Source organism: Mesoplodon mirus (genome assembly GCF_964341445.2).
Source record: "Mesoplodon mirus genome assembly, chromosome: 8".
Taxonomy (NCBI): Eukaryota; Metazoa; Chordata; class Mammalia; order Artiodactyla; family Ziphiidae; genus Mesoplodon; species Mesoplodon mirus.
In genome coordinates, this window is record NC_138984.1 from 81,014,046 (window position 1) to 81,027,972 (window position 13,927).

At 37.3% G+C, this 13,927-nt stretch overlaps 1 protein-coding gene across 1 annotated transcript in view; it reads right to left on the bottom strand.

Moving 5' to 3' along the window:
• Positions 1–256: 256 nt before the first annotated feature.
• TTC21B (tetratricopeptide repeat domain 21B) overlaps positions 257–13,927 on the bottom strand; it is an 89,314-nt gene continuing 75,643 nt past the window's right edge. Inside the window, exons 26-29 of the mRNA XM_082629815.1 lie at positions 9,926–10,150; positions 5,898–6,018; positions 2,050–2,117; positions 257–807 (exon numbers count right to left, since the gene is read on the bottom strand). Of these exons, the coding sequence (XP_082485941.1) occupies positions 730–807; positions 2,050–2,117; positions 5,898–6,018; positions 9,926–10,150 (492 nt within the window). The 3' untranslated portion in view covers positions 257–729. The remainder of the gene's footprint in view (positions 808–2,049; positions 2,118–5,897; positions 6,019–9,925; positions 10,151–13,927) is intronic.

A 13,927-nucleotide genomic window follows, 5' to 3' on the forward strand; every position in this document is an offset into this window, starting at 1 on the left:
AATATTGCTATAAAGGTTTACCTATTTAAACTAATTTCAGGTACTGGTTATTTCTTAAAAGGATCACATAGACATTGGGAGCAGGAAGAATCAGTTCAACAGAGAAGGGAAAACACACACACTCTTTATACTTTTCCAAAAAGATTTTTCTAGGAAAGCCACATTTTCCGTTTAATACCACGCATTAACATGGGGAGCCTACCCTGGTTTTGCAAAACTCACCATGTCTTTTGAGTTCCAAGAGGAATACAAATCATAAATTTATAAAATCTTTATTAAAAAATATATTTGCTTTTTCATAAATATTTACAGGGAAATCTACTCAAACCTTTGAAATAACAGAGACTATCACAAAAATGTTTACCAGAGAACAACAATATTGTAAATGCATTTCCTGAAAGAAACAACTAATGTTCCTTAGAAAAGATATAGGATACTTAACTACCAAGATTTTAACAAAATATTTTTTATAGAAATGGGTTATAATCTTTACCACAGAGTCACCAAATCTGCACCTAATCAAGAGAGTCAATTAAATAAACCAGCTCTCATTCACCTTCTCCGTCAGAAGACATCCATTTAACATAGTGTTTCTCTTTATATACAATAGCAGCCTCTGCTGGAGAAAGAAAAGTATGCTTTCTATTACAAAGTATTAGCTTAAACCTATTTTGAACTGGAAGAACTCAGATTCTTTTCATTTCTTTCTTAAAAAAGCTAAAATAATTTTCAAGGTCTTAAAGATGTACGAGCCTTATCAAGTATATCCTTTCTGATTTTGGGGTAAGTTGGATGTGCTTCGAGAACCTGCAAAAACACACCCACAAACAAGAAAACAAAATAAAACAAAAGCATAAGAACTTGTAATTCATTATCAAGAACTGGGGAGTCACAAAACTTATTAGAAACAGCATTACAGTTGAGATTTCATTATATTAATACTACAAATTTAACAACACTTTTTAAAGGTGATATCTGAGATGCGTGTGACATGATGACTCATTTCTATTAACAACAATTAAATGAAAAAGGTAGGATATAATACTACACGTGGAAAATACAACAAATATAATTATTTCCTTAATAGATCAGTTACAGAAAACAATTATGTATCAATGATTTAAGATACTTTAAAAAATTAGCTATTTATGCATGATATTTAATAAACCCTTAGTTATTTTTACCCAGGAGCACACATCAGATTTACCTGGAATGATTTTGAAACATACAAATTTCCAGGTCTACTGAGTCTAGGAGTAGGGGAAATTCATTAAAAAAAAAAAAAAAACCCTCCACAAATGATTCTAACGTATAACCTTACATTAATGTACAATCTTAACCTTAATGTGAAATGCTGCCTTACACAGAGACTCAGTAATCAATAGCAATCGCTGGGGCCAAGTATTTACTATAATGATGCTCACACAGCTATCCGGGATAAAGCACGTTACATAATTCTCTGCTAAGGAGCTTTTCTTGGAGCTCCCAACAATGTTTAGTAAAATACCTTACATGGAATATCAATGTGGCAATGTATATAAAGAAACTGCAATTTCTAAAACTGCAACTTAAATATTTGTCATTTTAACAAGGGATCATTTAGTCAGGAATCAATTCCAGAAGAGTAATTGAATGACTTCTAAATGACAAAAATACCTCTTTAATTTATAAATCTGAATCCTCTAATAACCAAAGACTTAGACACATACATAAGAACTTCTATTCAGAACAGTGATGTGGAGAATCTATAATAATCCTGAGATATCTTCTGACTTAAGGATTAAGTTTTATTTAACATGCTTCTCTAGCCTCTTTCTTTAAATTGACGTAAACATTTTATTATTTGAGCCCAATTAAAAACGTATGTTTTTTCAATTTAAGTAAACTTTATTTTCTAAACTTTGAAAAGTGGTAGTATCTCCCAGATATATTTGATGAGTCATTTAACCAAAATATGATGTCTTCTATCTCTATTCATGTACATCTTGATATTGCAAGTAGGAAATAGTGCATCTGAAAAATTTTAAGAAATCTAAATTTAAGTTTTACCTGGTGACATACGTCAATTGCATCCACATATCTTTTTGCTTTTAAGTAATTAAATGCCAGTTTGTAACCTGTAAAGACAAAAAAACCAACAATGATATAGTACTATTTATAGAGCATACTGTTACTATTACCTTTCTTGGCCTCCTCCTTTGTTTGCTTACTCTAATATTAGAGAACTCTTAGTGGAGGCTGGTGACTGTACTATGGTAGAAATGATAAGATAATAGAAGGTGGAGTGACATAAATGGAGAACAGGTAGGAAAGAAAATGGAGTTGTAACAAAGAACCACAGTTGGCTTAAAAGATGGCCGGCCATCTCACAAATGTGGTTTTGCAACTTACTAGAAAAGTTCCATTTGTTTCAGATTATGGTAAAAACTCACCATAGGGCAGTAAATGATAACACAGCTATTCATTTATACAGTACAGATTTACTTAACATGTCAGGCAAACTGGTTCCTTCAGTCATGAGGTTTACATTCCATTAGGAAAGAAAGTACCTTATTCAAGTAATTATGTAAGTACATGAATAATTTCAAAACTGAGATAAATGCTATGAAATAAAGGTACAGGCCAAGAGCACTGTAATAAGAAACCTGGTTGGGGAGGGGGTGGGAGTCAGGCAAGGTCTGAAATCTGAAGGAGGAGGCATAATGTAGGCCAAGGGGGTGGGAAGCAAGAACACTGTTAGGCAAAAACTGCACACGGAAAGGCCAGTGGTAGAGGGAGACATAGCAACCAAATGGACCTGGAGTGCACGAGTGGAGCACAGAGCAGGGGAGAGAGCGGCTCAGAAGACACTGGGTGAGTCATTAGATAAGCCACATCAGCGATGAGTAACAAGTACCACAGTTACTGATACTGAAATGTCACATTTCAATACTGACAATTTAGAAGAAAGTTTTAAGACATTCTTAACTGACTGTTGTTCTGTAACAATGCCATAATAGTAAGCAAACTAAGGAAAAGACAAAAAAAGTGGACTCAATAAATAAGATATGTAACTAATAAATTAAATATCTTGCTTTACCATTTAGAAATATGAAAAAGGGAAATCTGAATGCTGCTCTTAGGCTTTAATCAAAGTACCAAAGCAAGTTTTTAGAATTTCAAAACAATGTTTTAAAAGAACTGCTGGTTAATGCAATCATATGGTAGCAAAAAGGAAAAGGAATTATCTAAAATTCATTGTATTCCACACACACACACACACACACACACACACACACACACAAATGAGAAATGTCCAAGATGAAAACAATAAGTGTCAGAGAGGTAAACTTGATATCATTAGAAAATAATTATAAAACAGATTAATAAATAGAGTTTATTAGAGACCTGGACTCAAGTCATAGGTTTCTTTCAGTCTTAGTGTCACCTCAGAAAAGTTATTTGAAAACAAGCCTTCTGTACTTCAAATTAGTTGATTTGAATAGTTAAGAATTGCTAATGATGTGTTTGCAAACATATGAAGTAAACTGAATTTAATGTTGAATACTTTCAAGCATTCACCTAATAAAGCCACTGTTAAGCACTGAAAAAAAAAAAGGAACATTTAAAAGGACATTTAAAAAGGAAAACAACTTAAGATGTCATGCCAAACATGGAAACTAGAGCCAAAAAAACCTAGACTTAACTTTTGGTTTCTGGCTTCCTGACTGGCTTTGAGACCTTAGACAAGTCACCTGAGCTGTCAATTTCAAGTTTCCTCATCCAAAAATGGAAGGATAACTCCGCTCTTGGTGTAAGTTTAAAGATCAAATGAAATACTTGTTGTGAAATGCTTTTAAAAATTTGAGTACCATACAAATATTAGCATTTTTTTTCTGTGTAAACACTAAATTAGAAGCACAAAGTTTTCATATTGAAAGAAACCTGATAGAATCATTTCCTTCAAAAAACTTTAGAGAGGAAATGAAGAGCTAGAAATGGCAAAGAATACGTGTACTGCAGCTGCATGACACCTGACAGGCTTCTAAGAATTCAACTCTTTGTAATCAGGAAAAACAACGGGGGAGAAAGAGAGAGTGCGCTCGTGAACACGAACAATGTGAACAGCCTAGTGACTGTCACGTAACCTGGGAATGACGGTGAAGGGAGAAACGTGACTGTGTTCTCCTCTCAGTGGATCTCAGTTCCTGGTGCCTTTCACAGTTACAGTACTCATGCCTGAATCCTATGAAAAGAACAACCATGATTTTAAGGATTTCCTGACAAGTGAAAAAGTGAAATAAATGCATCATTAACTTGGCCAGGCAGGCTGGGGGTACTGGATGCAATGATAATCTTAAGGAAGAAACTGTGGGAATTAATTTAGAGCCTCAGAGAAATGCCTACTAAGGAGAAGTCAGAGGAACTGAAAAAATCACCTATAAAACACAAAGATAACACAGTGAAGGAACTACTGACTTGAAATCTCTTTATTTGCTGGTCTTCCAAGGAACAGAGTATTCAAATAACTGAGCTTCTAACTGTATTCATTCTGGGGAATAAAGCACCAAAATTAAATATATTTTAAGGATTTTAAGGAATGTTCATTTTACAAGCTGATTTTATTCTGTAAGACGCACAATACCTGAGAAGGAAGCGTTAGTTCCTGTGCTCTATACAAGTCTAGTAAAATAACAGACCTCAGAAAAATACAAGGTAGGGGAAGTCCTGAACTGACAGCAGTAAGTCTAAAGATGACCAATCTGACTGCAGATTAAATCTGAGTCATCACTGTGCCACGGCTGCTAAAAAAGACAGATGCCATCTTAGGTTGAACTACCAACTACTAAATGCCTAATTTAAAAACATAGCTTCATTATACATACAATTCGTGCTTAAATCATACTTAAGAACTTGTTCATTTCTGGCACAACAGGTCAAGAGGGACATGGACAAATAAAATTGCCTTTTCGAAACCTATTTGGCCATGGAACCTAATCTCCTCACGCTCAACTCTCTGTTTTTAAAGAAATAACTATTAATATCTCACCCAGTATTCCAAAGCAAAGTTTGGGAAATACTATTTGAGAGTTTCCAGGAGACAGCAAGGAGGGTGAAAGACTTGGAAGCAAGAATGGACAAGCACCTGAGGATGCTTCGGAGAGAAACTGAGGAGAGACATGACAGAGTTTGCAATTAGAAGGCCATTATATATAAGGGCGGAAGGACTCTGTGGGTTGCTCCAGAGAACAGACAGGGCAGTGTCGATGAAGCCTATTTCAGCGCAACACAAAGAAAGAGACGCCTGGGGAGGAGCTCCCTCACACTGTGGGAGACAGGAGTCACTAAGTATATTCCAGATGCTGCCCATCTGTTAGGGATCCTGGAGACTAGCCTTCCTCAAATCAATGGGCTACCACTGGAACCAGATGACGTTTAGAGATGCTCAAGGGAAAAAAACGTTCCGTAGTCAAATTACTGTGGGAAACATGTCCCCTCTGTGATACCCATCACAGTATATATTAGGGTTTAGAGGCTTTGAGAAGTTCTGCAGTAAAGAAACCAGGAGGACTTGATTTGATGCAATGTCTTCCCACCTCCTTCACAATGGAACACCTTCCCCCCACAGCATCACCCTTCTGGAATTAGAGGGTGAAGGGAAAGAAGGGACAGAATTAGATCGATGTCCTTTAAGGCGACTGAGGTGGAGTTTGAATCTCAGGAAACTACACCTAATAACTTAGTAGCTAATAATCTATTATAAATATAAAATTTATTTTTCAGAAGGTCCGACAAAGGATGTTGGCTCTTAATGTGTATTTTGTCCTTAAAGAGAAAAAACAAATGAGTTTAAATGAAGATTTACATATAAAACCCCCGTTTCCTGTGAAAACCTGGTGTCTAAATTTTAAACTCACCTACTGCTGGATTTGTCTGATTGCCATGTTTCCATGCCATCTCATAGTTTAAGGCAGCGTCTGTATATGCTTGCTCTTTTTCCATAATGTATCCCATATATTCATAAGCTTTGCAGCAAGACTGAAGAAAAATGCAAGATGTATCAACAGATTACACTTGATATCACTAAGATTTTATGGAGTGCTTAGGACTATAGAGGTCAACCATATTAACTCATTTAAATGGCACATAAAACAGTGGTTTTCAACCTTGGCTATGCAATCCAAACACCTATGGGACTTAAAAAAGGATTCTGATGCCAGGCCCCTATCTCAAACCTACAGAATCAGGATTTTTGGGTGAGAGGGAAGGAGATGTTTTATACATATACATGTACATGTTTTATTACAAATAATTCTAACACATATAGAAATTACAGTATGATGGACCCCCTGAACCCATGTCTTCAACAATGAACTCCTGACTGATACTGTTTCACTACTCCATACACTTGTCCTTCTGTATTACCAGATAAAAAACTCTCAGATACTACATCATTTCATCCATAAATATTTTAGTATGCCTCTTTAAAAATAAGGACTTTCTTTCAACATAACCACAAATTATCACACCTAAAATGTAACAACTCCTTGATATCACCAAATATCCAGTCACTATTCAAATTTCAAATAGTCTTAACATACTTTTTTGTTTGCATGTTAGGATGAGGATTCAAATAAGGGCCACACACTGTGACTGGTTGAAATGTCCCTAAACTTCCTTTTGATCTAGAAGTCTCCTCTCTGTCTCTTTCCTTGCAATTAAATGTAGAAGAAACAAGAATGTTCATCCTAGAGCTTCTCACAGCCCAGATTTAGGTGAGTGCATCCTTATAGTAGTTATATAATATATTCCTATGTCATTAATATTTCCTGGAAATTGTATTAGATCTAGAGGTTTGTATCCGATTTTGACTTGAGGGGAAAGAGGTGAAACTACTTACTTCATAGATCAGTGCTCAACCGAGTCACACTGCTCCTTATGAAAAAGCAAAAATGCACAATGCTGTATACATGTTTTTAGGTATTTTTTAATTGCTATTTTTTCCCAGAGTATTAATTTAAAAAAATAGAAAAGTAGGTATATTAAAATTCACTGCAGGGCCTCCCTGGTGGCGCAGTGGTTGAGAGTCCGCCTGCCGATGCAGGGGATACGGGTTCGTGCCCCGGTCTGGGAGGATCCCATATGCCGCGGAGCGGCTGGGCCCGTGAGCCATGGCCGCTGGGCCTGCGCATCCGGAGCCTGTGCTCCGCAACGGGAGAGGCCACAACAGTGAGAGGCCCGCATACCGCAAAAAGAAAAAAAAAAGAAAAAAAAAAAATTCACTGCATTATTTTAAGTTTGAATTTTTTTTCTATTTATCATAATTTTACTTTCCTTACTTTAATGCAAGAAGATACATCACTAATATTTTCACGAAAACTATTAACCATTAAAAAATACACACAAACATGGATCAGGGCACACATTTTCCCTTTTTGCTTCAGGCTTCAATATAGCTCAGCACAGCACTGTAAGATCCTACCTGTTTTACCTTTTGATACTTTGTTAAAAAAATATTGCATTAAATGTCATTCATCCTGATTACTACATTGGACTGAGTGTTTATGTTCCCTCAAATTCATATGTTGAAATCCTAGCATCCAATGTGATGGTATTAGGAGGTGACACTTTGGGGAGGTGAACAGGTCATTTGGGTGGAGCCCTCCTGAATGGGATTAGTGACCTTATAAAAGGGACCCCAGAGAACTCCCTTGCCCTCTTTTTCTGCCATGTGAGAACACAGTGAGAACTCATTAGTCTGCAACCAGGAAGAGGGTTATCACTACAACCCAACCATGCTGGCACCCTAATCTTAGACTTCCAGCGTCTAGAACTGTGAGAAATACTGATAAATTTCTGGTGTTTATAAGCCACCCAATCTATGGTACTTTGTTATAGCAGCATCAGTTAACTAAGATAATCACTGAGATTTAAAATTTTATTTATTTATTTATTTATTTATTTATTTATTTATTTATTTGGCTGCACCGGGTCTTAGTTGCAGCATGTGGGATCTTTGTTGCTGGTGCGGGATCTTCATTGCGGCATGCAGGATCCTTTTTTTTTTTAGTTGCAGCATGCGAACTCTTAGTAGCAGCATGTGGGATCTAGTTCCCTGACCAGGGATCGAACCCAGGCCCCCTGCACTGGGAGCATGGAGCTTTACCCATTGGACCACCAGGGAAGTCCCGATAATTACTGAGATTTTAAGTGCTCCTTTAAATTTCGGACCTGGAGTGTTTCACCTGTGTCACCCCACTCTGACCCTCTCATAGATGGTGTGTTCTTCCATCACGTGGCACGTAATGTCTTGCGATGTTATACCCATTCATTAATTCATCATGGTTGGAAAATAGTGACATTCTATCATTCTTTCTTCATTTATTAGCTGGAAAACATCAATAATGAGAAACATCTCCTTCTCCACTATTTTGTTTCCTAGCAGTATTGTTCATACAGAAAAGGCAGGATAGATGCTTAATTCTTTCCCTTTATTTGCCAGCTTTAGAAATAAGTCAGTTTACTAGCATATTTCAGTGGTGACCAATTAGGGTTATTTTTTTTTTGGATCTTTGTAAACTCATGGACTTAGACATATTTGGTGTGTTCCAACTCAATGCAGTTATTACTGATATCTAAAGTGTCTCAACTTTGGCTAGTGGGAGTGTCCTCAAGTTGGCTCTTGAGTCCCTGACATGACTCCAATTATCACCGATAGCTTCCTTGCCATCTGGTATGACAAGATGGTCTAGTGTCATCTTGCACATTTCCTGCCTCAGATCTGGATGATCTCCATTTTTTAATTATATAATTCAAAGTTTCTAAGCTCTGGTTCCTGAATTCATGCTTCCAATATTGTCATGCCTAAGCAGTAGGGCTGATGCCTCTAAAGCAGCTGTCATGTTCAACCATGCAATGTATTGCTGTCTGCATTCTGGCAAATTGAAATTCTATCTGCACTGAAACCTTAATTCCCATGAAATCTTGCTTAATCCTAGATTAGGCATGTAAGGGTTAGTTATTTGGCAGTTTAGATTTTTCAGAGCCTATTAATAAGTATTCTGTTTTTTAAGGCCAATGTAACTTAAATTACATGTATAATTACATAAACTGATAAATGGCTTGATACTTTAGGTTTTTAAAGTCCCCAAGAAAATAACTTAATAGTATTAGACGATCATGACTCCTCTTTGAAAAACAAATGATCTATTTTGTAATCTAACTGGCTCAAAGGGAATAAAACATAGATTTGCTGTGATTAAGATTTTGAAGTAACTGATAAGACTCTATAAAGATAAATATCCTCAAGTTTCTAAGTTGAGCACAATATTTCTCAATAAATAGTAACAAATTCTTAACTTAAAACATGTTATAAAAAGACATGCTTTTCTGGGCAATTAAATACCAAAATGCACTGTTAGTAAAGAGCCTTAAATTCTAAGGCCTTGAAGATTTTCAGTTTCATACCTAAGATACGGACTTTTCATTAAACAAATCAAATTAAATGCTTAAAACACTCTTTCCTACAAAATATATTATGCAGAGTGGATTCTAATAATGTGAAAACAACATGCAGCTGCAGTCAGTTCATCAGGAGTATTTAACAGGAGGGACAGGCGTCCGCAATTAATGCTCTTCTGCAACTTTCATTAGTTCTGGGATGAGATGGATAATCACAGGCAAATGCTTGACATTCCAAAACACTTTCTGTAAGTAGGGCAAACCACAGCTGAAACTTGAAACTGCAATCTCTCTTTCTTTATTTTCAAGGGCAAATGGCTTCTTTTTTATTACTTATGTTTATTTCCTGATTGTGGTAAAAACAAACATTTAATTCTCTAAAAACGCACAAATCCCTAGAAATGGGCCAACACTCTATAAAAACCTATATAGAAAGCTTATGCAACAAAGGCTACCAATTATTTTTCACTCCTCAGTCACCTACCCTATTATGACGCAGGCACCTTTTTAACAGCTCTTCTGCCATGTCGTACTTTGCTGATTGAATATAAATATCAGCAAGCAGCAGCCAACTCCTCTCAAAGTCCTCAGCATCAATAGGATTCCAGTTCATTTTTGCAATCCTTTTCAGCTGGTTTCGGGCTCGTGGAGTTTGTTTCAAGATCATATAAGCTGTTGCCATTCCCAAAAGTGCTGGAATATGATCCTTCTATGAGGAAACAAGAGTTGAGACCCCCAGATACACAAACATAAATGTGCCATGTTTAAAAGAAAAACACATGGAAAGTAGCAAGTGCTACATAATATAAGGACTGGCCTGTGGATTCAATTGCTGGCTTCACTTAAATACTGTGATATGGTCATTATGTAACACATCCAGTAACCTCAGGCTACCAGGAGGAACCATCTGGTCCAGGTAGTTCAGTAAGAATGCAGGTGCGGTAACCATGCAATTCCAGACAATTAGGAAAACTTGTTCCTTAATGAGACTGACTGGTTGTTTTGGTTTTGTACAGAAACAGAAAACATAAAATTCTATCTCATTGTAGTCCTAACTGAACATTTATGTTTCAGATTCAGCATTCTGGCTCCTTAGTTCTTTCACCTATAAAACAGGAATAACAGAATGATTTACCTGCAAATGATATTCCTTACCTATACTGACTTCTATTGCTTTCCTCCTCCCTTTTCATTTTATTCAAAAGCCTCTTCTCCCAATAAAGTTTGGTCAATGAAATGTTATAAATAAGGCATGCAATTAATTAATCATTTGGAAACTATATGAAATAAACTCATGCCTTAAAATATGCTTTTAGATTTGGAGTCTGCAGCTCCTTGATTGTAACTATAAAAGATGATATTCTTTTAGACAGAGCTCAGAGTCAGAAAATGTCACTCTGTGAAACTAACAAGCTATTAAGAATTGGTATAAAATGGAGACCATTAGCGATCTATCCAGAAAACTAACATACCTAAGCAGTTATGTGTATGTATCTGAAAAAGATAAAGTGCTTCTCAAATTTCAGCAGAGGGACTGTGATGCTTTTATAAAGAGAAAGACTTCCATTTAAAATATAAATAAAAGATGAGAAACTGTGATGTAGAAATTATATCATGACTATAATAAAGGTGCACTGTAAGATAGCAAGTTTCAGTAACTAATAAGGAACAAAAGGAGAGTAGAGTGCTAAAAAGTTCAATGTCCAACACTGATCATGGTTGGAAGTCAGAAACAACCCTGGAATAGAGAAGGGCAATTCACTAGAGTTTGATGAACACGGTTTGTAGGAATATAAAACTTCCTTGGGTCTAATTTTATGTCTATCAATAAACTCCTAATATGTAATTTGTTCTCCTGATTAAGGAATGGCAGACAGTTTTTTATTTGAATGCCAAATACAACCAATTTGGTAGTAGATTTTGAAGGCGTGTGGGATATTATTAATTATTGAACGGTATCCCCCATCCCAGGAGGGCTAGAGAGGAAACAAAATACAGACCTACTATGCATTTGTCAGCTAGATCCTAGGACAGCCCAAGAAGAGAAGGGTCCTGGAAAAATGTCCAGACCTAGTCACATACTAAAAATATCTCACACTATACATTTAAAAAATAAACTCCCTGATTTAAAAATCACACACTTTGAGTTTGATTAGAATGAATCAATTCCTCACAGCTTGACATCACTCCTGAGTGAACTGAAGAATGGTTTCTAAGACTGCAGACTTGCATTCTAACCCCTGCACTAGGCCCATGATGCCTTTTCTGGTGCAGACATCCTAAGATGTTCAGCCAGCTTTTCTCTCTCTGTCACTCTGAACTGCAACAACTTTACATCACAAAAGACAATACAGCTCTATTATAAACAGTGTACCTTTATGGTTCAAGGTGAGGGGAAGAAAGGAAGTGGAAACATTTTAGCTTGGGTTTAATGCTTCTTCCACTGGTTCCTCCCATGTCTTCCTGTCATGTCTCAATCAATCTGAAGGCCACATAGTGCTGTGAATCTACCCTATGCTTCGATGCCTCCCTGCCTTTGTTCACATTTTTCCCTTAACTTAGAATGCACTTCCTCCAACTCTGCCTGTGAAAATGCAATTTACCCTGGTTCTTCTTAAATCATACCTTCTTCCATGGAAACGGTCTCTCAGCTCTCCTTATACTATCTCCTACAGCAGTGGTCCCCAACCTTTTTGGCACCAGGGACCAGTTTCCTGGAAGTCAATTTTTCCACGGGCGGGGGGCAGGCGGGGGGGATGGTTCAGGCAGTAACGCGAGCCATGGGGAGCGGCAGATGAAGCTTCGCTCACTCGCCCGCTGCTCCCCTCCTGCTGGCTGGTCCGGTTCCTAACAGGCCAGGGACGGTCCCCGGCCTGGGGCTTGGGAGCCCCAGTCCTACAGCACTGTTATTTGCAACTTTAGGACAGAATGTAACAGATTTTGCTTTGCATTACACTCAGTATCGTGTCTCATCTTCCCTAGACTATGAGAAACTTGAAGAAAGGGTCTATATGTGGTTTATCTCTGTGATTCCGACTATGCTCAGCACCCACTGGTTACTTAATGAATATTCATTATATTTAATATATGCAGCCTATGAGTTAAAAGGGAAAAATGCAAGATAAAATTCACTTACTAAACTTCAATTCATACATCAGTCTTTGGACAGTATGGCCAGTAAACAGATTTGAGGACCGTACATTACTAATCACGTATGTAAGAATGATAAAAAAAATAATGTAGTCTCAGCAAAACAAAGAACTGGCACAGTCTCTCTAGGAAACAGCTATGATGTCACTTACTGCTTTTAGTGTTCTCTCTCAAACCTCACAGTTTAAACTCTCCTTACATGATAGAATGTTACTTCCCAACATTAGGGAGCTATGACACCTTACTTGCAATGGTGCTTTATCATGTTTTACAGATTTTCTTAGACTTACAGGACGGTCCTATTTCTGGTTCTGTCAGCTGCTGTCATCCATCTGCTGCTGCAGTCAATTCAACTGAGCACCCTGAGCGCTACTTCAATGTCAGCAGAGGGGCTCTGCTTGAGGATGGAAGCAAGGCTGCTGCCTTGCTGTTTTGTCCCCAGGGCAGCTTACAGTGGTGGTCAAGTGCCACCATGGATACTTGTACCCAAACACCAACAGGAGTTGCAGGTTTTCCAAAGCCCTCCAGGGTCCAGGGAGGCAGGGGGGAGGGGTCACTGTAGGAGGTTTTGGTCATTTACTGCTGCTGCTGTGACCTCTGAACCACATGAAAACACAGCAAAATTCTGTACATCCTGTGAGAGGCGCCACATGATGAGTCTCCCACGGCTTACAACACCAGTGAGTAGAAGAACATGAAATCCCAAGTGCATGCTTAGAACTAGCTACTAGCAACTGTTGATGGGATGGGTACCTAGAATTCCTTTCTTAATGACAAGTAATTGGAGAAATACAGCACTGTGTGAGGGAAGGAAAAATAAAAGGCCCAGAGGGTGAGAAGGGCAGTGGATCTGAATGGGCTGAAAAGAGGAGAAAGCCTTTGATCTAATAGTAATAAAATAATTTATTATTACGTAATATTTAATATTTATTATTATTATCACAGGGGGTGATTTCAGTGTCACGAAAGAACAACATCATTATCTGCATGACTGAATTATAAGTTGTCAGTACTGATCTCACTTAGCTCTAGAGCTGGAAAAATTTCAAGTTCACATAAGTGAAAAGGTGAGATATCAAGGCAGCCAGGTGTTTGTTTTCACTTAGTAAGTTAACCTAGGCTACACTTAACAGCACAGAGGATAAAGCCATTCCCTTGAGAATTAATTTATGCCCTCTTGCAGAATTTCCTTTCTCTAGAACTCACTGTTCTAATAGAGATAAACATAACAACACATCAACATGTAACAATGCCTCCTCTGCAAACAAAGGTACATGATGTAAAATCATACCAAACTATATAATCTAATTTTTATTAATAGTAAATAATGAAGTCA